At 39.4% G+C, this 26,504-nt stretch overlaps 1 protein-coding gene across 4 annotated transcripts in view; it reads left to right on the top strand.

The window, feature by feature from the left end:
* The first annotated feature begins 11,469 nt into the window (after positions 1–11,469).
* spag17 (sperm associated antigen 17) overlaps positions 11,470–26,504 on the top strand; it is a 268,746-nt gene continuing 253,711 nt past the window's right edge. For 2 of the 4 annotated variants that reach the window (XM_048252171.1, XM_048252170.1), the window contains exon 1: positions 11,473–11,697. In XM_048252171.1, coding sequence (XP_048108128.1) covers positions 11,593–11,697 — 105 coding nt within the window. In that variant the 5' untranslated portion in view covers positions 11,473–11,592. Of the gene's footprint in view, positions 11,698–26,504 lie in introns of all 4 variants that reach the window. The other 2 variants (XM_048252173.1, XM_048252172.1) reach the window with 2 other exon arrangements.

Raw genomic sequence — 26,504 nt, 5'->3', positions numbered from 1 at the left:
TATTTTTATTATTTTTCTGTCGGTCCGCGATTCCTTGATCAATTGCGCACCAAATTATCAGACGACTGAGTGACGGAAGCACCAGGCATGACTTGACTCCACGACTCCAGCAGTCTCCTCGTCACGGTGCCGGTCCGCAGGTCATAGTTTGAGAAACGCTGATTTAGTACACACAGGAAGGTGCATTTGTTTGTTAATAACATTGGAGGATGCGCAGAAATTGCTCAGGTCAGTCACTGTTGCCAGGAAGAGGCGTTTAGGACGAAACACAGGGTAGGTTGCGTTTGTTTTTGTCGGTTATTGATGCATACTCTAGCTACGTTTTTTGAAGACAACCCATAGCCATTTGACCAATGTATCCTCTTCAAAAGACTAATACAAACCAGAGTTATTTTGGAGTTATTTTGGCGCTCTTGTTTCATTTTGCCCCCTGACAGATTCAATGTATTAACGTTACTATACCTCCAGTTAGGAGAGTACTCCTAAGAGCCCAAAAGATTCTGAAGGACTCTTCTCATCCTAACAATGGATTATTCCTACCGCTGAAATCAAGAAGACGCCTAGGTAGTCACAAAGCCAGAACTGAGAGACTCAGGAGAAGTTTTTATCCCCAGGCCATCCGAACTCTGAACTCACACTATACTGACTTTGCACTCATTCACTCCTCAGCAGTCATGACCCCCCCCCCCCCACACACACACACACACACCTACATGACTTTTAGCACTTTTACATCCCTCTCCCTATGCTACAGACCTTTTATTAATTTTCTTATTTCATCACACGTCAAAACACACACACACACACAGACTTTCTCCAACTTTTGCACATCTCCATAGAACTTTTTATTTATTATTTTTGATTTCTCCTCCATCTATCTACCCATGTCCTTGATTGCCTAGCCTTTCTGCCCACCCACCCCCCACCCCACCCCCAACACACACACACAAAACACACACACTTACATCATCAATGTCATCACCTTACATACATACAGCACACTGCTTGCTACAGTAAGCCTCCTGTACATACTTGCTGCACACTGCCCCCCTACATACACAGCACATTGTCTTCAGGGATCTTCTCCAACACACATCCTCTACATACTTACAGCACACTGCCCCCACCTACCCACACACACACTACACACACACACACACACAGTCACTGCTCCACTCCCTTCCCGCCCACACACACATCTTCACTGTCATCACTCACATACATCATACATACAGTACTCTGCTTGCAATAGTAAGTCCCTTCACCATACTTGCAATACACTGCCCCCCCCCCTCTCTCCCCTACCTACACAGCACAATATTTCATGAGGAAGCTTCTCCAACACACATATTGCACACTGCCCTCTCCCCACATACACAGCACACTATCCCATCTCCCCTGTCATTCCCCCAACACACACACCAAGACTCCTGGCAGTTGGGTTAGCCCATTGAGCCGTGGATCTGCCCAAGGTTTCTTCCTTGGTAAGGGAGTTTTTCCTTGCCCTTGTTGCTCTTGGGTGCTCCTTGTTGGTGCCCTCCCCCCCAATCCCAATCCTCCCCCACCTTTCTTATGCAGCCCTTGCCACTTAATCTACTAAACCCCTCTTCTACTGCACTTTTTACCCCCCATAAATGCACAAATAGGCTGACACCAGACATAATTTCACTGCATTTCTTACTTCCAGTAACTATATGCATGTGACAATAAACTTCCTTGTATCCTTGTATCCTTGTTTGTGAGCCTCCTCATTCTTTCTTAGAGATCGGTAGCATCGTGCTCTCACAACGACACTACCATCTACTACATTGGAGACTATAAGAACAAAACATGCAGGTAATAATTAGAAATGAAATTACAGACAGGATACATTCAGATACAGGATACTTTTTTACATGAAGTACAGTATAATTTTGTTACACTACTTTATTGAAGTGCATTATAAGCTGTTGTGTCTTCTTGTATTAGCTTTCTGCTAACGTTAGCTAGCTTACTGACTTTACCTTCATAATTATATATAAATTGTTCATGGAACAATTTATATCCCCGATCCAGTTTGGATCGCTTAGTTTGCGTGTGAAGTTCCACAATTTCTGCCACCTGTGATAGACTAATTTTTGGCAGATGCCGCAAATTCCTTGTAAACTTGTAGATAGATCCGATAACGTTAGTTTCTCCATAAGCCATTGTCAACCGGAAGTGAGTATACGGCTTATCGATATTCAAAATGGCGGCGTGAAATAGGCCAATTGGCTATCATAGAGAACAGCAGAGCCGGGCAGTTGGGTTTCAACGATATCAATAATGACTTTGCTGAACAGAAGGCTCGTGGAGTGAACTTCTAATGGGTGAGTTACAGGCTGCTTTTTTTTTATGGAGTAGGCATATGTGAGGCTTTCTGCTTTTTGTGGAAGGCTATCTGACCTCTGCAATTGTGTGGTTATTGTGTAGGCACCACGCATACGCCACACGTAAATAGTTATTATTCAGATCTTTGGTGAAACTCAATTAGTTGCTGTGTTTTCCTTGATGGCTATTTAATTGTTCTATGGCTATACTATCTGCGTTTTGGTTTCGGAAGTTGGGAGAAGTTGGGGGGCATAATTAATATAATGACATGTGTGGTGCGGATCAATGCATAGGCTAGATTGTCCATCAAAAATAAATTATTCATTCAAATTTACGTAAGAGAATCAAATTAAATTTAAAGTAACAATGCGATGGGTAAATATGCGAGTTCACGTCAAATGTCTTGGCACGCAAAGGGCAGTCGCTAATCCGGAATGTGTGTAGCTAGCCTAGCCTATATAGTGTAAACGATCAGATTGATATACAGTTTAGGACTATATTCTAGCCTACCTTGTTACTATTGCCATTCCGTCTTCTTGTACATGATCGGACATCTCCAGTCTCACGCAGTCCTCAAACACTGTCCTACAGTTTCGGAGAAAATTCAGCAGAGCCATATTTTCATTGATGCTTTAGACTGACGTAGGGTTTTCTAACTGAAACGTTAAGCCATCTCATCGTGATGTCGCCTATCTACTGTATTGCACACTTGGCCAACAGCATCAGTGGACTAGTCTACTTGATGTAGCCTACACTTTCCCCCCACCATATTTATTTTCAATGTAGCCTAAAGGGCCATTCAAACCAAAAAACGACAACTATAACCATAACGATAAAAGCCCACGTCTCTCCTTGTGTTAATGAATGTGATTGCTGAAATAACAGCCCTTTAAGTCGCTTTGTGCAAAATAGGCTACCAACTATTTTGCGAGTGATAAAGTTGTATGTAGCCTATCTGTAGGCCTACACGTCAAAAATATACCTCTGGTTACACGGCAAATATTTACGTCTGGTTAGCACACGTAAAAATATTACATCTGTACACGTAAAATGTTTGCGTGTGGAGACGTAATGTTTTTACACCTGCAGGCGTTTCGTTATTAGACGTTTTGACCCTGTTTGCATGCCATATAGGCTAGGCGTCTGAGTTTTGATGTAAGCTTTATGTTTATGTAAGCTGACATAAAATAACATGCTGTTCACTTTAAGTAAATAAATGCACGGATGTGCCGCTTGTAGCAACCATAGATTTTAGGGTTCATGCTATGTTATGCTATGCTAGTTACAGTATGTGCTTATTATGTTATGCTATGCTAGTAGGCTACTGTATCACAGCTTCTACCATGATAATTGCAGAACAACTGAGTATGGGTGTAAAAATGAGTGTAATCTCAGGTGATCAGTGTAGTCCCCTAGCCTACTCCCTCCGCACAACCTATCAACAATGTGTTAGTTGGTTAACTGCTGTGTATTGGGCGTTCCAGTGTTTCGGCTCGGATGTCCCTCAGCGACCGCATTGCGACCTCCAACGTCTCGCTCTAATGACAGCATTTGGCACGTAGGATTGGACGTGATATATCTGTTATTTTGGATGAGATGTCCCAGGTTCATTTCCTGGCAGCAGACACTCTCCATGTGTGCCATGTCAGTGAACATAGGGACACAATCCCCACATAAGCACCACCGATTGTTTTCTGTGCGCTCAGATCTCTCGATCATCTATTTCTCCTGCATAGTCAGGCTCTGTGGGGGGGGGGCACTAAAACTCCCACTGCTCTTACTGGCTCAAAAGCACAGGCAATTGGATGCCTGCCCTCATTGGTGGGTCTTTCCCATTCGTCCAAATCCATTTTGTTGAGGCAGCAAGCTGTGAAGCTTTGACAGCCTCTATGTAAACAGCATAGAATGTTGTACCAACCATTCGCGTGATGTCATCATTTTCTGAAAACAAAGATGGCGGTGCACAGCCGAGATTAATGCAACTTGTTTGTGCTTTATTCTGAATATCGGGTCATATTTCTGACTTTATTTGTATTTATGGTATATTTAAATATTTAACTAGTGCTATCTAGTGACATCTGCTAACTAGTGACATCTGTTTTATTTGACTGCTTCATTTCAACTTTAATAATTAGCTTTAGACTTTTAACTTTGCACTTTTCCATGGCATTTAAATTAGGGCTCATAGTGTAAATGCTGTAAAATGTGAGGTTCTAAGAAACTATACACAATTTAATAATTTCATATTTTTTTATCTTCCATAATTTCTACTTCAAAGTTATTATATGAATTGGTTGGGACATGGTGTTGGTTATTTTGTTCCAGAAAAAATGATGGCTACAGACTCACAGCACACTGAGAAGAGAATTGTTTTCAATCAGGAACAACATTTTTTTTCTTTCTTTACAATAGCATCAATGGAGAGACCATAGTTTCACATGCATCTCTCACTAGAACAAATTAGTTCAGCCTGGGTTTATATACCACCACAGCCTACATTCACCAAGCATTATCTTTCTGCTAATATAGTAACATTAACATACTCCAGAGTCACACAACGTTTCTAAGGTTTTCTGCTAAATCCTATTCACAGCTGCTGTATGGCATCAATTTTATTTATAACGTATTGCCAATATAAACCCAGAATCTGAGAACGAAAACTGGAATCTGAATCCAAGACACAAACTTATGTGAACGAGAGCACTTATCTATGTCAAGATCTTATAAGAGTGATTTACAAAAATCATAAAATCAACTCTAGTGGAGATTTAATGTCCTACTCTGAAGTTCCACACAGATACAATATTCCTATTCTTCCCAAGGAGTACGCTATAGTCTTTGATGCTATCCTTTCTGGTGCTGTCTCTCTTCTTAAAAACTCTTTACATGATTGTTCTTTATTACCCTTAAATCCCACTGTTACTGAGATTGGCCAAGTCTGTTTCTCTGCTAATAACAGAGATAACAGCCGTATACACACTCTTTTTAAAAAATACAATGTCTCTATCCCAAGAGTTATTTCTAGTGCTGTCAGTTAAACACGTTATTAACGGCGTTAACGTAAACCTATTTTAACGGCGTCAATTTTTTTATCGCAAGATTAACGTTCTTTTTGGTGTAACAAACTTTGTCGTTTTTTCACAAGCAACAACTAGTAACGTTAGAACAACTACAACACCACACTGGATCTAGCTAGACCGTGCTGCATGTACACGCCCCCTTTTAGGGGAAAGGGAGCTGTTTGGATAGCTGTTTGAACCATGCTGCATCGAAGTGGGGAGCGAAAAGGGCTTATAGGCCTACTTACTAAATCTTGAAACAAACGTGAATAAAAGGCACAAAATAAGGTTGGTGTAAGAGTTATCTGTGTGTTTATGAGATTAATGTGACCATTATTTCCTATTTTTTGCTCTTTCCAGTTTAGCCTACTAACAGGAGTGTCACGCATGTAGGCAGTCAAACTGCCTGTGGCTGACTATAACTAAGTTCGGCAAGCTTAACTTTACATGTCATAACATCAACTAAACATAGTCACACATTCATTCTATCACTTGTAATATGAACGTAGCCTTTTTCCTACAACTAGGTGAGATAATTGGCTATGCCTGTTATACTGAAGTTCCACAGTTAGCTAGCTAGCAAGCTAACCATTTGACATGGGATATGGTAAGTGTAGCTAGTACGTGCTGAATGGGTTGTAATGTACATAGTTTCGACATGAGTAAGTTACATACACATAATTCTTCATAACTGCCGTGTTAGTAAAATGATTGAATGGCCTGTAAATTAATAACTAGATGTAACGTCAAGGTGTGATTAGGCTATCTGTCTTTCCCATTGGAATCAATGATATAATGTTAACTTGTTTTCCGCTAAAATGGGGCGTGATGCAGATTAAATGTAGCCTATCTTTATGATGATGCGCCTTTAGTAGGCTACGTAAAGGCATGCTGCACACACTTGTTTGGGCTTACGAGCCGGCCAAAGAGTAGATTCGTATAATAAACACCAACGCAGTTCTGAACTCCCGGTCAGTTGAATGGTGTTTTAAATTGCTGTGGACACCGATGCCGACATGAGTGCGATGCACTCTGCTTTCGACATTCATTTACTGTAGGCTACATTAGATTCCATTCTTTTCAATACAACTCTGCACACCAGCATCGCACTTTGCCGCTGTGTAAATCACGATTCAGTTATATTTGGTCGACGCCGCTCCATAAAATCCATTGTTCATTGCGTGTTAAAAACTTCGGCGCTGATGTGTGTGTCAAGTGACAGTGCACCATAGACTGTAGGCCTATAAAATGGCAGCACTCATGTCGAAAAGTTCCTTATTTTCAACTGAACTCAAAGATAATGAATATAGTATTTTATGTTTGTTATGCCCTTTATTAGCTATATTTCTGAAGAATATATTGTGTTGCCTCAGGTCTGCTGCACATCTTTTGAAATTTGATTTGAAATAATCAAATAGACCTACGTCTTAAAGTTAAGTTAATGAAGTAACTTGCTTTGCTTTCATTTGAATCCTAATCAAGATACACAATAATTGCTTTATATTGTTAACATGGACTCCTGGAAAGTTCAGAAATGTAAAATAATAGAATTTTAATCATGCGATAAAATATGTGATTAATCGTGATTAACTATAGGAATTCAGCGATTAATCGTGATTAAAAAATTTTAATCGTTTGACAGCACTAGTTATTTCATACTGTAACAACCTATTCTTTGACCTAGAATGGAAGAAAATATGGTGTTTATCATTTAAATATTAGATTACGAATGAACTTAAAGAAGTGTCTTTTAAAATAATCCATTGAATTTACCCATGCAAGACTTTAATGCAAAGATTCAATAACTACAAGAACACTACAGACTGTTCCTTTTGTTAACAGGCTCCCGAGAAACTTAACCATTTCTCTATCTCTTAAATATGTATTGTTTGGCTTCTCTTACTCTGCATCTAAATCCAACCAATTCTATATTATCAACCTAATTTTAATACTAGCAGGGCTAAGTTATCAAAAAACCTTTGGAGTGAGATTTGGTGGGGCCAACCAAAATTTTGCTGCGTAGGCTACATAGGAAGTTTTTGTTTGGCTCATTCAGCATTATTAACATACAGCAAAAACCCCCCCAAAACATCAGTACATCAGTGGTAGGGACCAGGGTCCCAGAGTTAAATTAACATTGGTATCAAAGGGATCTACTACTAGGACCTCGGCCTGAACCTGCGTTCATCTGATGCTGTGTTGTCCTAATGGTGTTTTGTAAGAATTTAAGAAATGTTTGTATATTTTAACTTTTAAATGCATCAATCGGGAGCACTTTCAAAAGAAATTCAGACTCGGTCAGACTTGCTTATTTTTATGGAAATATTTGTGCTGTAGCCTTAACTATTTTGCACTTCAGAATTAAAACCATGCACACACAGGTGGATCAGTTAAGGTGATATTGCAATAAGTTCACAACCACAAAACATATATGCTACATTTCACTGTCAAAAATGTGTGTACAAATCAGTGTAACGGATGCCAGCTATTGTAACGGATGCCGTGACCCGGATCGGGAGTGAGGTTTAGGGGGGTGAGTGTAACGGATGCCAGCTAGCTTAGCTGTGCTTGTGGTAAAACCTCACTCCCCGACGCCTCAAGAGTGCTGCTGGCATGCGAGCCAGTAGCCTGGGCTATTGGCTCAATTGTTAGCGCGCTCACCTCCCGATCCGAGGTGCTGCTGTTTGCGGGTTCGAGTCCGGGCGTGTGCAGGGCTGAATCGCGCAGGTTCAACACAACGCAGGATACATCAGCACTCCATGAAATTATGCAGAAGTGGTCACCTATGTTATTCAGCTAGTTCATTTAAAGGTGATAATGACCTAAAGTGTGTTGAAACATGTGATGATACCGAGTGTGAACGTATGTCTCATAGCTCATCTTGGCTTGTCCCCTGCACTCAGAAATCTGGCGCTAGTTAGCCGATGCTACCAACAGTTTTTCGATGGGGATGCCTCAGGCATCGGCCTAGCCATGCAAATAAATCACTGTTTTACACCATTTACGAGGCTCAAAGTAGCTCCATACGTCATTGGTAGACTTCCGAGGGCCTTGACATGCAAAAAGAGACATTGAAAACTTTGAAAAAGCACTGGTAGTTTATGTACAAGACGATTTATACAGACAGTACCTTCATGAAGTTTACCGTTCACATTGGGTTTGCCATGTGTTGTGTGAAGGGTTAGTGAGATATTTAACTGAGAGTAATGGGTGTGCACTGTGTGCAAAATGCATGATTAAATTGCATGTAAACCACTTATCACAGCAACTTGAGCCATTAAACACAGTCATTGTAATTGCCAAGTTTAGCTAACGTTATCGTCGTGCAGACAAAGCTAACGTTGCATTCTCGACGGGAGAAAATATTTCTCACAGTTCCATTGGGGGCTATAAGAATAAGCAGTAACGTTTCCTAGCTTCATCCGTACAACCCCTGTTACAGTTTATGGGTGATAACACAATACAAAATGTACATGTCAATGTTCTATGATACTGTGTAATATATTACTCACCTCGGTAGACATTGCTCCACACGAAAAAGTTGACTGGCAACAATTGCTCATCAGCAGCGATAGAAAGGGGGAAGGGGGAGGAGGGTGCCGCAAGTGAGTTTTTTTACGACGGTGTTGTGGAATATACGTCCCAGAGCTGTAGGGGGAGCTCGTTGAGAAAACGTGCAACGACAAAAGTGCAAACCAGCGAAGAAATGGCTAGACTTGCCGAGTTCCCCTTTAACTTATCTACTTACAGCCCTATTATCAATACATTTCTATATTATGCAAAGGTCTGTAAAAGTTACATCCCAAGAGGCTCTTTTGGAGAGCCACGGACCTGATTTCATTTAGAATCCATCGAAAAGACTCCAGTATGACATGTATAAAAATTCATAACAAACAAATTCAACAAATAAACGGAAACATAGCCTACATTGCAGAGCCACTTCAACTTTATTCATTTATGGTGAATAAATGTTGCACTACTGTGCGCAGCCCCATGCTTTTCTGACGTGACGATGCTAGCACGTTAGCAGCGGTTAGCTAACTATCTCCTCCAGTCCTCCAAGTCTCCTCCAAGTGACAATCATATTATACACAATGCTGGTAATGCTGAGAACAATAAACATTGTTTATCTCACTTACATTGAGTTGGCTGTGTGGCTTAATCTACAGATGTGGTGGAGCACTGTTTCGTTATGGTTTGGTTCGTTAAGGAGTAAGCTAACCCTTTGCCTAAAAGCGGCAGAGCTGGGGGGCGCTGTGGCTCAACAGGCTACAGCGCTCATACTATATACGGGTCCAAGTGCCCACGGGGACCCAGGTTCGAGTCCTGTCCCGATCCCACCCCATCTCTCTCTCCCACTCCTTCCTGTCTATCTTCACTGTTCTATCCGAATAAAGGCAAAAAAAAAGCCCCCCCCCCAAAAAAAAAAAAAAAACGGCAGAGCTGGGAGGAGATAATTTAATCTAATTTAAAGCATAATCAAGATTATGAAAGCCATCTGTGTATCGGTGTTGCGTTAATCATTTATGTCGTTTGGCCATCCTTTTCAACTCACATCACTATAAAATCCCATAAAAATCACGGTTCCCAATGCATGGAGCTGTGAGCTGAAGTTGACGGAGTGTGTCTTTCTGTGTGGAGACTGAAGTCATATGAAATGTGTACTCAAATTTACCTTAAATTACCCCTGAAAACATACCAAATCAACGGGGACAGCCGTGGCCTACTGGTTAGCACTTCGGACCTGTAACCGGATGCCGGTCCGAACCCCGACCAGTAGGCACGGCTGAAGTGCCCTTGAGCAAGGCACCTAACCCCTCACTGCTCCCCGAGCGCCGCTGTTGATGCAGGCAGCTGCGCCGGGATTAGTGTGTGCTTCACCTCACTGTGTGTACACTGTGTGCTGTGTGTGTTTCACTAATTCACGGATTGGGATAAATGCAGAGACCAAATTTCCCTCACGGGATCAAAAGAGTATATATACTTATACTTGATTGATATTAAGTGGCCTTTAATTTTACCTTAAAATGCTATTTTAAGGTGTGCTATAAAGGTGTCTACATTTAAGGTGTCAAGTGTCAGATTTTTCGGGTATGGGTTTTAACAAAAATAAAGCATTTTGGACATTATTTCAGCTTGGTACTCAATATAATCTTAAAATAGACACTTGAATGATAAAGAAATAACAGGTTCTGAAAAAAGTCACCCTATGTGCTTGAGAAAACAAAAAAATAGTTGATTCTCTACACATCTTTGGACATTTTTTGCTATTTTTGTCCAGACATAGGGTCAATATGTTGTCAAATGTATATAAAAAATAATAACCATTCCATTAAATTCCTGGGGTCAGAATGGTATGGGAAAATGTGTTAATTTGTCTGTGTTGTTTACTTCAAATGCTATGCCACTTTCTATATATATATTTTTTTATTTTTAGGGTTCCATTCGGGTGCAGCAAAGGTTTAAAAATTAAGCTTTTGGGACATTATTTCAGCTTGGTACCTGGCAGATTCTGAAAATAGAATAAAAAAAATTCAGGTGGCATAAAAAAAAAAAGTCGGCAAAACGAAAAGTTGGTGAAGTGGTCTGATTCACTGTAATTCTCTGTTCCACCGCGTTCTGGCGCTGTTGTCACTCACAAGAAAACAGCTCGTGTTAGTGACTGTTAGTTAGTGACTGTATTTCTGTTTCAAAGGACTAAAATTGGGATCATTATTGTAAGATTTTTTTTGTGTATTGTTTTTTATTTTTATTTTTTTGGTGAAGCACTGCTTCACCTGTAGTTTTATAGAAGCCTCCTCTGCCTTAATCCCATGAACACACAGATAACACCAACCTTATTTTGTGCTTTTATTCACGTTTGTTTAAAGATTTAGTAGGCCTACGTATAAGCCCTTTTCGCTTCCCACTCGATGCAACTCCATTCAATCCAAGTACATGCAGCTCATAGAAAGTTCCCGGATGTGCCGGTTGTCCGTACAACAATCTTTGGTCCATGTTTTGTTGTTATTGGCAACCAGGCCAACTGTTAGGCTATTAAAGACGTCTCTCTGTATATCAAAGATTCTAGAACAGAGCTCTCCGTTGTGTATTCTTCGTGGCTAACAGTTCGCCAATTTTTTTTTCTCCCATATCAAGTGCCGAAAGTAGAATTCTAAATGTTACTGTAATTCTAAGATATAAGATGCCACCCAAACGACAGAGGAGTACCACAACTGCAGGTGTCTCACCGTCAGTGGTTGGAGCTAAAACGTGGGAAAGCGGACTCATTGCCGCAACTCTCGATGAGGTAACTTAACTTGACATCAAACAAACCTAACGATGGTTAGTCCTGTAACGGTAACGTTAACGACAGCCATGATGTTGACTTACAGAAAAGGAAAACCTTTTTAAAAGGCGAATAACGTTGTTATCGTAACACCCCCAATTATCACCACTTTTGTTCAGAAATTCTAAAACAACGATGTTTTTTAACACTTAAAAATAACATTTACTAAATGAACCTTACATTTTTCAGTAGCCATAGTTGTGTAGATTTGAACAAAATCTGGTTTGGTTCTTAACGGGAGCATTTACTGCCTGAAATATCCGATTTTGTTTACCACGCTCGGAATTATAGTGCTGGCCTGATGGGTCGCCTATTTACACCGTTTCAACGGCACATGGACGGTTAGACCGAGAATTCTCGTCGTGAAATTAAAATTCCACTGGAGCTCCAAGCGGTTGTGTACACGCAGCCTTACAACACTGTTTACAGCTCCTCGAGTCACGGTAAAATGTCATTTTTGGTACATAGCTAATTTAGATACACCTATGTTGTGCGTGGTTGCGTTTCTATAAGAGTCCGCTGTCTTGGATTGTATAGAAATGGATATTAAGTGACACATACACGCAAGACGGTGGAAATACGGGACCGGTGGAAATAGGGGGAGTTACGATACCAGCCACAGACAGGCAAATGGTCAGATTCACCATCTAACGTTAACATTAATATTACTCAAGAGTAACGTTGAATCGTACATTTGTATCTGATGCTACGTTACGTTAACAGTTACCAGCCAGATTCATATTTGATGGTGGTTGGTGCTAATAATGTAGGCCCAAGTTCAACTTATATCTTTCTCTGTCCACTTGTCATCATAACCTAGTAAGCTTAGCTGCTAGTCCATGAGCCAGGGGCCTCATTACAGAAAAATATCCTAACTGCTTATCCTATCTTAACTTAAGTTTCAAAGATAGGAAAAATCCTATCTTCCTTATACATTGTGTATTGCTTGTCAAAGTTTTCATTTAATTAAGTTATTTAGTGTAATATGCTTTAACAGTCATGTTCCTCATCTTGTCATAGGCTAGGCAACAACCCAACAAGACTGTTGCAGTCAGTTTTGGCAGTTATTTTGAATTTGGGTAGATGACAAATAGCAGAATAGACTGTCCATGTGTCACACACTTATAAAAAATGGCAATTGTTAAGAATTGAGATGGAAATGTTGTAGGTCTGGTAGGTTCAAGTTCTGTCATATTAAATTTATTGGATTTGCATTTAACTTTTGACTTAAAATAATCATCCAAACATAAAAAAATGTCCATGACTGTCCACCATGTGTGCGAACTTCCTAAAAAGATTGTATATCCATAAAAAGTATAATTACTTTAAAGTTTTACCATGCATATAAAATAATTGGATGTTTTTTACAACCACAGAAAGTTTTGATGTTTATGCATGCTGTCCAACTAAGTTATAATCAAATATGTTTTGTCCATAAAATGGTTGTCATATGGCGTGACACTATATTGTATATTTTGACCGGGCATTCATTTGGACATTATTATTGTGAAGAGGACCCTGCTTAATCAGGAAGTAACAATAGAATGTCAGGAGTAATTGGCATGGTCAAGAGGTGAGTTCTGCTTTTTAGATTTTTATATAAAAAGCTTTGAATTGGACATCATCAGTCGTGGCCAAATTTTAGTGTCTTATGGTGTTACATCATTTGCCTAAAAAGTAGCTATTTTCCACAAATATTCTTCATGAATTCTTAAAAAGCACTGCTGCCATGTGGTCAGTTGCATGCTAAATAATAGTCCCATTTTTAAAATACTTGAAATAATAATATATTTGGCTATTTTCTAAACATTTGGAGTGTAGTCTACACATGCATGTGTGTGAAAACTTCAAACAAAGATATTTTAGTGCTTTTAAACTCAAATGAATAGGGCAACGACCTTAAAAAAGTCATTTGGGGCGACCGTAATTTATCTTAAAATTAATAGATTTCCTTTACATAAGTTATATTTTAAGAAGTATCAGTAATTAATTAAACTGTTTAAGAAAGATATACTCATGTGTCCTTTCATTTATTACAAATTATGTTAAATACATTTTTATCTATAATGGCAGTGTCACCCTCATAAAGCAATTACATATTTTTTTTACTCATATAATCCATAAAACTGATTTAAAATGTGTAGATATAGTATCCACTTATTCATGTCATACCAATGAATTATATTTTAACCAAAATGGACAGACATTATTTTTTGAATTTACTACAGAATTGAATATGGTTGGTTACCCCACATGACAAGTGGTCGCCCCACATGATGAAAAACAGCAGGCAATTAAGACTATTCAATGATTTTGATAGTTAAAACACATTTAATGAAATTTTATGAAGAATCAGCATATCCATTTCATTTGACACATTTCATAACATTAACAGTTTCCTCACTATTTCATTTGACACATAACCATCATATTAATATTTTCAATACTAATGCATTAAACGCTTGGACATAACATTGAACAGCATTTTCCTTTTTCATTTTCATTTCATTAAATGTTTCTTTGTGTTGATTGACAAATGTGCCTTTTCATTACTATTTCATTTAACAGTTGAACATAGCAGCATTCTGCAGACACATTGAACAGCATTTTCCTTTTTCCATTTTCATTATATTAATCACTTAAACGTACAATGTTTGCATTTTTCTTACGATTTCATTTAACACTTGAACATAACAGCATTCTGCAGACACATTGTAGGCATTTCTTTAACCCCAGCAATTTCTGAATGCTACCCAGTCTTGGCAGGTCAACTTTGAGAAGCGTGAAGTTGCTGGCTCGGGTTCTGAAATGACAGCATGAACATCTTTCCTAAAGTAGAAAGTAACATCCGGAGTTTGTGGCCATAAGAACAAGTTCTTGTCATCAGACTGTCGCATACAGCTGATCTGCAGTTCCTCTTCCACAACCTTTAGGACCTGACCTACATATGGAAGCTCGTCGTAGGTTACTATCACAAACCTTCCACATAGATCTTGGACACTTTATTCTTGCCTAGGTGGCTCAGGTGGAGAGCTTGAGGGGTCCTCAGGTTTCTCGGTTTGCTGTATGGTGGCTTTCAGGTCTACCATTTTTGGCTGGTAACAAGGGCATGGACTCATCTCTAAGCTCTTGCAGAAGCAAGATACTTCCCTGTGTGTTATCTTTGCAGGCTGTGATGACACAACTTGGTGTATCTTCATGGTGCCTTTTACAGCCTCCAAATTGCCAGGAATCAACTTGTCACATTTTTCAATGCTCTCACTTGTCACCCAGTAGAGAGTGATACTTGAGCTTCTTTTTGTCAGCATCTCATAAAGAGCTTTTGGTGTCTGCAGCTCACCTCCTCTGTTAACATAGAGATCCGCTTCTCTCTTTATTGCCCCACCAATCCCATCTGGGGCCCCCTTTCCATGAGATTTTTCAGAGTAATTCCAGGTCACATTTGTAAATCCTGAGAGGAAAGGCACAGTACTGAGCAAGTAAAAATTATTTTTATTTCGGTACTGTGTTACAGGCCCGTCACTCAGAATATGGAGGGTAGTGATTTGTGGGAAGGATTCCCGAAGCTCTTTCAAGATCGGCTCTAGATGTGCCCACACTGCCCGTTCATCATGGCGAAGGCAGTCAGACAGTGTTGCATAGGACTTGGTTCCATGGACAGTGTACATGACTGCTGTGTGAATCGTGGCCTGTTGTCTACTGCCGCCAAAGTGAAAGGACTGGATCTCTTAGCTTACATGCATAGTTTTCTGAAAAGTCTATGTGCAGCACAGCTTCACACTCTGTGATGTTTTGTTTGAGGAGGCGGAATTGCTCTGCCTGGTGGAGCCAGTTAAACTGGTGGACTGCCAAGGCTTCTAGTTTTTGATGGAAAAGCTCAGTCAAGTCCTTTATGGTTCCGGGTCGAGGTCTGTTTGATCCGCTTGGAAAATGTTTTTTCTCCATTAGTGGATGTCACCCTCTTCCACTGCTCCCAGGTGACTTGTGTGCTGGTCTCTGTGTCAAGGCACTTTACCTGTTCAAAACAGCACTTGGTACATGTGCGATCCATGCAGGCTTTATTTTTGGTGTCACAAACTATCATGCCCAGCAGCTCAGAGATGCTTTTTGTTTGTAGTACTCCTCTGCTGTAGAGCTTGTTGGCCAGCAGGTGCACATTTTCATGCTCCATACATGCACATGTCTCCCTATCTTGGGCCCTTGGCTCTGTTACATAGAATGGCCGTCTTCGGGTGAACTGCCTGTAAGATAGATGGAGACTCTTATCCATCTCACTGTTGTAAAGTGTATGCAGCTCTTTGAGTGGCTTTGTAAGCACACGTCTTTGATACTTCAGTTTGTTTTTGGTGATGGTATCTTTTTTGCCGGCTAAAAGGCGACTGTTCTCATCTCTTGTCAAAAAACTAACAACTGCTTGCGCTCTCTGTGTTGCCATTTTTTTCTTTCCTTTGGGTTTGAACTTCTCACTCAGCCGTACCCTTTCTTTAGCCCTCATCTCACTCTTTCTGGCTTTTTCCTTTTCCTTTATCATCTCTGCTAGTTTTTCTTCCAGTTTTCGGTTCTCCTCACGTAGTTTACGATTCTGAGCCTGCAGTCTCTTTCTCTTTCTTTCTCGTTTCTTGGGTGTTTTCTCTCTTTCTCTCTCTGGTGTAGAGGACATCGGTGGATTAAATTCCTCCACTAGAGGTAGGGGATTCACCACAATTTGCCCTGGATTCTCCTGCTGCTCATAAAGCCCTATGCCAACTAAAACTGGTGGGGTGTTTTCTAAGGATGGTGGTGTCATTTCCAGCATCACCTTTTCTATCTTCTTCCTCTCCCTGTAACCTTTTGATGCAGCCTTCCACTTGGCTTTCTGTTTCTTCCTCTCTCTCTCTGATAGTTCATCTGACTTTATGTATTTGATTGTGCCCTTTTGCTTTCTTCTCTGGTAGCTGAAACAAATTATTGTATAATAAACTATTGACATTAGTATACTGTCACTGATTCTGGTGGCCTAACATTACATTTTATGTACTGTAACTACCTATAGATTTTACCTTTCTTTTTTCCTGGCAAGATAGTCAGCTCTTGCTACAGGATCTGCATTGATCCGCTGCCTGTAGCGAGCAGTCTTTTCTTTGCTTGTTAGTGGGGCCATCTAGAAAAAAAGTATATTTAAACATACACAGAGTTAGAAAAGGAATTGGAAAAAGTAGAATGAATGCTTAATATTCACACATTTCTCTGATAAAAACATAATAATCAAAAAGAAGTAAGCTTAGTCCTCTCTGAAGTAGGATGGAAATTATTGAAATTTAGAAAAAATATGTTGTGAAATGTAGAAAGTTATTTAAAACAACTAAATGCATATAATGAATGAAAACATTTGCATACAGAAACTACAAATACATGATATGTGTTTTCTATCATTTAAGCAATCAGTGGCGGTCGCCCCATATGATGCTCGGTCGCCCCAGATGATGTTTTCAAGTTTAATCAAGTATAACAGGCTAATGCTTAGCTATAGAACCCAAGCTAGCTTCTTCTCACCACATATCACTGACAAATTTACATTAAAAATAAAGATTTGCGTATAAAACTTATTATTTACAGTTTTAGGTTGGTCGCCCCGCATGATATCAAAATGTGACGTATACACTGCAGCAGTTTTAAAGAGGATTTGTTTGTAAAAATGAGAGTGACTACTCACCTGCTAGTTGTCTCTGTGGGACCCTCACCATGAGGCTGGCTGATGCAACATCCTCTTTGAGATGATTGTCAAAATAAAAGTCCCTTAATTGTATTTTCTAGATGGTCGCCCCAGATGATATTTCAGACAATGAACATCTTCGGACAAGATTTGTTTGTTTATTATGATTGAAATGTGTGTACAAATGTTTCATAACTTTGTCAATCAATGGAAAACAAGTTTAAAATTATGCCAAATAGGGTAAGGATTATATTTAAATTATTTTAGTTTGATTTAAAACCAGTTGTCCAAACAGAAGTCAAGGCCGGACGGTCACACTTCAGATGGCAGAAAATGGCCAATAGCCAATTATTTTTAAAGAAATAAGAGTGGGCATATGTATAAGGGAGGTGGTAGACATACATGTTATAATTTTATTCATTTTAATGTTTATTAATTGGTAAAAAGTTCAGTCGGACAGAAAAAGCAAGCGTCACGTCTTTGACCCATTTAACTGTCTAGAAAATTAACTTAACTGTCAAAATGTCATATAGTGTGACGCTGCATCATATGGTGTGACAGCTTTTTTCAAGTCACACTATATGACATTTCTGTCACACCCTATGACCAAATTGCATTTTTACATAACAGTTCTTGTAAAAACATGTTTTAAATTCAGATATTATATGTTTTTTTGTTAAATCTGTGATAATTGGGAAAAAAATGTATCTGTACAATTTATATTTCTCATACTTTTTTCTTTTATGTTACCATGCCATGTAAGTTTAAAAAATAAATACTAAACATTCATCTATTTTGCTGTTACACGCATACACCATTCATACAGTGACTTCAAAATTCATTGTTAATGATTTTATTGTCATTAAAAACCCTGTTTTGCTCTGACACATGGTGGAGTGGTGCAGTTCATCATATGCCGTGACACCATGTCATTTGGTATGACATTAAATAATGTCACAAAAAAGACTTTATAATTGGAAAATCATTAAAACATCAATAGCACACAAAGGAAATGGTATCTGCAAGAACCTCAAGAATTTTGAGTGAGTTCTTACAAGAAATGATACAGAATTAAGCTAAAATATCTGGTTACACCTAGGAGCATTCTCCACCTTGACAAAACAACTTGTTAAATCACTGCATCCTTTTTAATTCACCGCATCCTTCTCTCTATACTCGCTAACATGGGAATCTCCGGTTCTGCTCTCTCCTGGTTTGAATCCTACCTCACAGGACGCTCGTTTAACGTATCATGGCTTGGTCAGCTATCTGCACCTCACCATCTCACCACAGGGGTCCCCCAGGGCTCAGTGCTGGGCCCCCTTCTCTTTGCTATCTACACCACCTCCTTGGGACAGATTATCCGTTTGCATGGCTTCTCATACCACTGCTATGCAGACGACACACAGCTCTATCTGTCCTTTCCACATGATGACCCCTTGGTTTCAGCACGGATCTCGGATTGCCTCTCAGACTACATGGATGAAGGCACACCACTTCCAGCTGAACCTCTCAAAGACTGAACTGCTAAGCCTCCCAGCTTAGCCTCCCAGCTAAACCTACCATACACCACGACATCAACATCAAAGTTGACTCCCTGTCTGTTTCACCTACCAGGACTGCAAGAAATCTAGGAATTGTTCTCGACAACCAACTAAACTTCTCAGATCATGTTGCCTCAGTCGCCCGGTCATGCCGCTTTCGCACTCTACAACATAATGGAAAATCAGGACTTACTTGACTCAAGATGCTACCCAACTTCTGGTTCAGGCAATAGTCATCTCACGACGACTACTGCAATGCCCTCCTGACAGGTCTCCCAGCCTGCGCAGTGAAACCACTTCAGATGATCCAGAACGCTGGGCGGCGCCTGGTCTACAACCAACCCAAAAGGGCACATGTTACCCCGCTGCTCATCCAGCTACACTGGCTACCTATGGCGGCCCGCATCAAATTCAAGGCTCTAACGCTTGCCTACAAAGTAGTCTCCGGTTCTGCTCCCACCTACTTGAATGCCCCTCATACAGACATACGCTTACCTCAAGACCGCTGCGCCCTCAGATTTAACGACGCCTAGCTCTACCACCGTACGCTCAAGCCAATCCAAACTTTTCTCATCTGTTGTTCCTCGTTGGTGGAACACACTGCCAGTTCCTACAAGGGCAGGGACATCCTTCTCCATTTTCAAAAAACTCCTGAAGACCCAGCTCTTTAGAGAACATCTCCTCTCATAGCAACACTTACAACAAGTCTTACTGATCCTAGCACTCACCAGCCGTCTTAAACTGACAAGTAACTGTTAAAAACAGCACTCACTGATGCACTTATTCTTACTGTACTCTAATGTTTTTAAATTGTCCTAAAATTGTTGAGAATTGCTCTACCTGTTCAACATGGTGATCTACTGTTTACCATGTTGTTAGTCGCTTTGGCTAAAAATGCGTCAGCCAAATGTAATGTAATGTAAATGTTAGGTTTTTCTTCTAAATATTCACAAGGAAATGTTGCATATCAAAGCAAACGTGATTAAAATGTACAGTGACATAAATTAAAGTAGATAAAAGTATCTCATTTTCATTTTATTTCAAATTATTTTCACGTCACACCATATGACAATTTTAGGCACTAACATGACACATTGACATATAAATATATATTTCACTTTTTAAAAAAAAAAAAAAAAAAAAAAAATATATTAATAAAGTTTAGAGATACAGCAACACATATTAGAGTTCTCAATGGGTCGGGTCGGCCCGACAAACCCGACGGGACCCGCAGGTTCGGGCCGGGTTCGGGTCGAAAATATAAGCAAATGACTCGGGTCCCGTCTCGGGCTTAATCTTTTCCGCTCAGTGAAAAAAAAAACATTTATTAATCATCGCTGCTGTTCACCGTAAAGAAAGTCTGGTTACTGCGTGCAACGTGCATCATGGAGAGGGACGGGGGCAGACCTGACGCCGCTGCGTGCACGCCTTTAGCCTTGATAAGAAGATGGGAGTTGGTGAAAAGTAAACTTGCCGCAGGTGAATTCACCATCGCTACTACAGGAGTGGGAAAATCAGAGGTCTGGAAAGTGTTTGGAGTGGTGCTGGATTCTGATGGAAATTCTACAGGTTATGTGCAATGCTCAAAATGTAAGGTGCTGATGAAATATGTGACCCTGCAAGGCGAAACCAGTCGCTTTGGTAAAATTTACAAAATTAGGTTATTGTGCTCACATTAACAGCCGTAAACTAAGCTTCCCAACGACATGTAGCCTATTTAAGTAAATTGTCACGCTAATGTATTACACTTTGTAATATGTGACGTCACCAAAAACGCATTTATTGCTTGCCATAGGCTATATTTGGTATTTTCTATATGTAGCTACTGCTGTCCGTTTTTTACGACGGAGTATTAGGGCCACACATGAAGGAAAAAATATTTTTGTTTTAAAGTCACCATGTCAACATTAAACTCAACATTTCGAGAATAAAGTTGAAATATCATGTCGACTTTAATCTCGACGTGTCGACATTAAACTGAACATTTTGAGAATAAAGTTAGTTCGGAGAGAGAACGACCGCTTGGGACGATTGAAAGAGAGGACGAATGAAACAATGCAACAAGTGCAACAATGATTCAGAGTGTTCGAGTGCAAAAATGATTAGACATAGGCCTATATCATGTGGACAAAACATAGAGCATATTAACCTACGTTGCTCAGCCAAATACTTTGCTGTTAGGTCCTTATCACGGAGTTACAGGCGATAAATGCGATGGTCAAAAGTAGCCTAAACGTCATAGCGGTTTATTTATTTATTGTAGGCCTATTATTAAAGTGTTGTTTTTCATCTAAAGGTTCAACTTCATGCTTATGCACTAGAGGCATACTAGGCGCTCTCCCCAATCCTAGACTTTCACGTTGCTTGTTTGTAATGGATGCAAAACAGCCTATTGCTGAATGTCTATGGAGGAACGAATGAAGCTGTCCTCCCGACCACCCCATGTAGGCTAGTAGCCTACATGCACACATATGCACACAAAGTGCATAAATAAAGTGCATGCACACATATTCTCTCATGGGATCAAAATAGTATATGCTTAGGCTATACTTGTGTTTCTAGCCTCCTATACGTATTGCAGGTGAGACATGGAAAAGCAGTTTTAGAAAAATGAGTTTTGCCATGATATCCTGGAGAGTGACGGCCTGTGGGTCATGAAGGGCAGTTATTTGGATGTGCAGTGGCCTTAACCACGTAAAACAGAGTGAAATAACATTTTGTATAGAAACATTATATCATTGGATACATATATTTTTCTAGCTATTTAGCCTAAACGGCATAGTGCATGGTATTTCCATAACCGCGAGACAGCACTTCACGATGACGGCAATGAGTAGTTAACAGACAAGACGCAATCTATCTGAATATTTGCAATCTAGCAATCTATCTGAAACACCTATTTGAAGCCCATTTTTCTTTTATGTAACATATTGTGTATTAGTGTAGGCTACATAGCATAAACTGTGTAGGCTATGTTTAAACAGTAGGGCCTATTGCGAGTTTAATGTCAGCATGTCGACTTTAAAGTCAACATGTCGAGTTTAATCTCGCCATGGCAAAATTATTTTTTTTTCTTCATGTGTGGCCCTAAAACTCCGTCGTAGTTTTTAAGTCATTTCAACATTTTCTCAATGGTCTATAACATTTTAGAGGACTAACAGGCTAGAGTAGGCGCCCTATCTCATAAGATTCCATCATAGAATTTTGACATAGAAGAGGGAGTGGGGGCGCCGTGAGTGCTGGGTGAGCAGATAGGCCTACGAGTAGTGAGTTGCCGTCTATGGGAAAAGATGGATACTGCAAAAAAAAAGCTGTTGGCGACTAAAAATAGAAAAAGAAAGAGGGAAAAGGAGATGGCATGTCAAGGGATGCAACAGCAGTTAAATAAGTGGACGGTGAAAGGCAACAGGTAGTATTTAAAGTGATGACGTCTGTACATGGAGGCTTGCAAATATGAATGTTAACAGACTAACTAGCGTTTGTTAAGCATAATGCCGATTGAAACATAGCCTATTCCATTCAGATAGCTAGGTGGCTACCATGCTCATACTGCACTTTTAATGGCCAACTGCAAACAGCAGCAACTCATTACATGTTTCCATATCCTAACAATGAAGGCTCCTTGTAATAACTTAATATTGTGTTGTCAATGTGGTGCAAACAAACAAGGCTAGAGTGATCAGCCTTATCCACTGTGAGCAATAGCTGGCAAAAGGACGTTATGAGAACCGTTTAGACTCTTAAAGTGGCAATGCACCATTTATCAGTACTTATCAAGTATAACATCAAGTTAAACATCAAATTGGCAGCATATCTTTAAAAACATATTCAATAGACACTCATGCACAGTAATAGTGTAAATTATTGGCCTTTTGTTTTGCTTTAGTTGTTTGTGGGGTTTTTTTGGGGCCAATATTGTTGTTGCATACCCCTCAAAAATGGGTATCTGCGCCCCTGACTGGAGTACAGTGACAGTGGGGGCATTTACGATATCCAAGGGGGTTGGCGGCGCAAACATTTCATCTCACAGGTAATGAATTGATGCATAATGTTATCCGCAAGTAGTTGACACAGCTAACCACCAAAAACCCAGCTGTTCTAACATTAGCTTACCAGCTAAGGCTTTAGGCTACATACATGCTGCTAACTGCTGCTAATTTTGCCTGTTTAAAGAGTTTTGTCTCCGCGATTGGCTTTGTTGTGATTAGGGTTGCAAAATTCCAGGAATTTTCAAAGTTGGAAAATTTCCATGGGAATTAACAGGAATATACGGGAATAAACAGGAATTAATGGGAATAAACTGGGAATTTTTAATATGGCAAGTTAGTCTGTAACAGGGAACTTAAATGTAGTAGACAAAACCCCATCTTGCAACATAATACTAGTTAAAACAACCTGATTTAATGCAATTTCAGTCAAATTTCTACCCTGCACATACGTCAATCCCATGCACACAGCAATCAGCATAGGCTACTAGACGTAAAGGAAACCTATGGTGTGTTCATGTGCATGGGGAAAATAAATTCCCAGTGAAAACGTCATCTCATGTGGGAATAACTGGTGTGAAACTGGGAGAAGTTTGCAAACAGAGTTGCCCAGTTAAAGGCTTGTCGTCACTTTTGTCCTCATTCAAATTGGTGTGCGTCATTTTGCACTGTAATTAAACTGTAATTAAACTGTAATGGGACGATTAATCTGTCTGATTAAGCTTGACAATTTATATATAACTTACATAATCTATAAGATTTGGTTGGGGTGGTATGTTGTGTAATTTTTTTTACTTGTTTTACCATTTTCTAGGATTCTAACTGAACAAACTGATAGTCAGTTAATGTTCCAACCAATCAGAGTGGCGTGGTGTATCTTGGGCAGTTCAGTGGTTTCAGTGTTGCTAGCTTAGCACGCTAGTAAACCATAGGCAGAGAATAGGATTCCCGCTAGAATGGTAGCTAGCTTTGTATGCTTAGCTAAGCGAAAATAATGTTTGTATACGAAAAAGTATGAATTACCAAAAATACCTAGTTAATTCCCGTAAATTCTCATTAATTCCCTTTGTATGCTAAGCTAAGCGAAAATATGAACAAACAAATCATATTGGTTAACAAAATGTTAATGTTTGTATATGAAAAAGTTGGAATTACCAAAAATTCCCAGTAAATTCCCATTAATTCCCATAATTTCCTTTAATTCCATGAAAGTTTCCAATTTGGAATATTTCCAAAATTCCCCAGCTTAACTTCCCATGGAAAGTTTCCAGTAAGTTTCCGGAAATTTACCGGAAATTTTCCACCCCTTTGCAACCCTAGTTGTGATATGAACAAACTAGTTAATTTGCATGCATGCATATTGCTGTGGTGTTGATGATGCTAACCTTTAGTTAACATCGAGCGGAACGGTCATTCGGCCGCATTTATTTGCGCTGCAACAATCCACAGTAGTTTGTTCCGATTCACGTGCAAGTAGCCTACAGTGGAGAGGAGTGTGTGTTTGTGTGTGTGTGTGTGCGTGTGTGTGTGTGTGCACGCGTGTATGGAGAGCACAGGACAAGGAGAAGGTGTCAGTGCCACTGCATGTAGACCTAACTGTTAACTAACGAAAGAAGATCATATTTACATGAAATAGAAACAAAATAGAAACGTATAAGAATCATTAAATGTTTACAAGGCTGGAAGTTCAACAAATATAGGTCTACTAATGTGATTAAAATAGTTAAATAAAAAACATTTCATTCATCAATCTTATTCAGTGACCTAATGCCATCATAACATAGGCCTGGGCTCCAGGAAAGAACAGTTTATGTTTATAACTTATCTAATTTTGTGTTGGTCATACTATAGAATAATATATTGCTTGTCTTTGTTGAACAAGACAGAAGATAAAGAGCTTAAAAATAATTGCATATCGCATTGCAATCGCAATATTGGTGAGAAAAATCGCAATTAGATTTTTTTCCAAAATCGTTCACCCCTAGTCTGTGCCATCCTAAGTTAGGATTCCTAAATTAGGAAATTCTTGAGTTAGGATGGTTCTGTAATGGCCAAATTTCTAGGAAACATGCTTCTGTAATACCAAAAATCCTAAATGCTATCCTAAACTGAGATAAGATAGGATTTCATAGTTAGGAAGTTTCAGTAATGAGGCCCCAGGGCCCCAAATTTGGGCCATCGGTATCATCTGGGGGGAATAAGTCTCATAGTGATTTTTGGCAAGGTATAGCACTACACCCCTAGTACTAGAAAAATCACGATAGCAGTGCAGGGGTGGTAGTGAAATCACTTTTTCAGCTCATGAAGTTACTAACCCCCTAAGATCAATTCCGTTTTTAAAAATCTGGTGTATCTGGTTTATGCTCATGGTAGGGATATTGTCAATATTATATAATATGGTCAGAGCCCGTGTACGCAGTGCCACTCTGTATTAAAGTGGAAATGAAACAGTCAAATAAAACAGATAGCACTAGTTCAATATTTAAATATACCATAAATACTAGGGGTGTGAATCTCTCATGTAAAAGACGATACGATTCGCATCTAGATACATGGCATGATTCGATACAAGAAAAGATACATGTTTATAAAAAATCGATTCAGTACGATTCGATGGGATGCGATTCGATGCAGTTCAAGAATGGAAAGCATTCTGAAAGATTTTTTATAATTTGCTCAAGGTGCACATTCATTTTATATTATCAATTATCATGGTTGTCAATTAGGCAACAAAATGTGTGAATATGATTATCTAAACTGAGGTTTGTTTCATATACTGTATTGAAATGAAAAAAAGAATAGTCTACATTTCAGTCAAACACAGCAGCCAAATACAACATAAAAATACATTTTTATAGACTTTACAGATTTTATAGTTATATCTGATTGTTTTCATGGAGCTGTAGCCTTGTTGAGGTAAGACAATACCGAAATAAAATAAAACCGTGCTTAAGACACTCTTGGCCTTTTCTCATTTAGGCCTAGCCTACCCTACAAGAATAAAATAGGCCTACAAATCAATGAACTCTCAGGGCTTATTTTGTTCCAACAGTAGACCTAATGCAGAAACCTAAAATGCCACAAGTCTGAGTGAATATGAACAAAATCATTGGCTAATAAATTATGCATCGTTTTAGCAGCAAGGGCCAAATTATTATTTAACATTAAGGAAATCCCTTCATCAAAGGTAAGGCTACTCTACAGACTATCGTTGCTGTTTAGGAATGCTGTAAGTTCTTAATTTCGCGCTGGATTTCGAAAAAACAAAAGCCGACGAGTGCAAGTTGTCACATGCTTAAGTTGCAATAGATGTATGGGTAATGAGGTCATTTGACAACTTTGGGCAATGAATGTAACCAAAAACAAACTGCATTACCCACAATTCCGTGCCACGTATAGTTTTAAAACCAGAAGTGGGGTGAACGCGGTGCTTGAACGTAAATGAGCGTCTGAGCGAGCAGAAAAGGTTGTGCACCGATTCATAACAAGTAAATCGATTTAACGACCGGTTCATTTCAGTTTTTTTCCGATACGGGGCTTCACGTA

Source organism: Alosa alosa, chromosome 9 (assembly GCF_017589495.1).
Source record: "Alosa alosa isolate M-15738 ecotype Scorff River chromosome 9, AALO_Geno_1.1, whole genome shotgun sequence".
Taxonomy (NCBI): domain Eukaryota; kingdom Metazoa; phylum Chordata; class Actinopteri; order Clupeiformes; family Clupeidae; genus Alosa; species Alosa alosa.
This window is presented reverse-complemented; position numbering and strand designations above follow the sequence as displayed.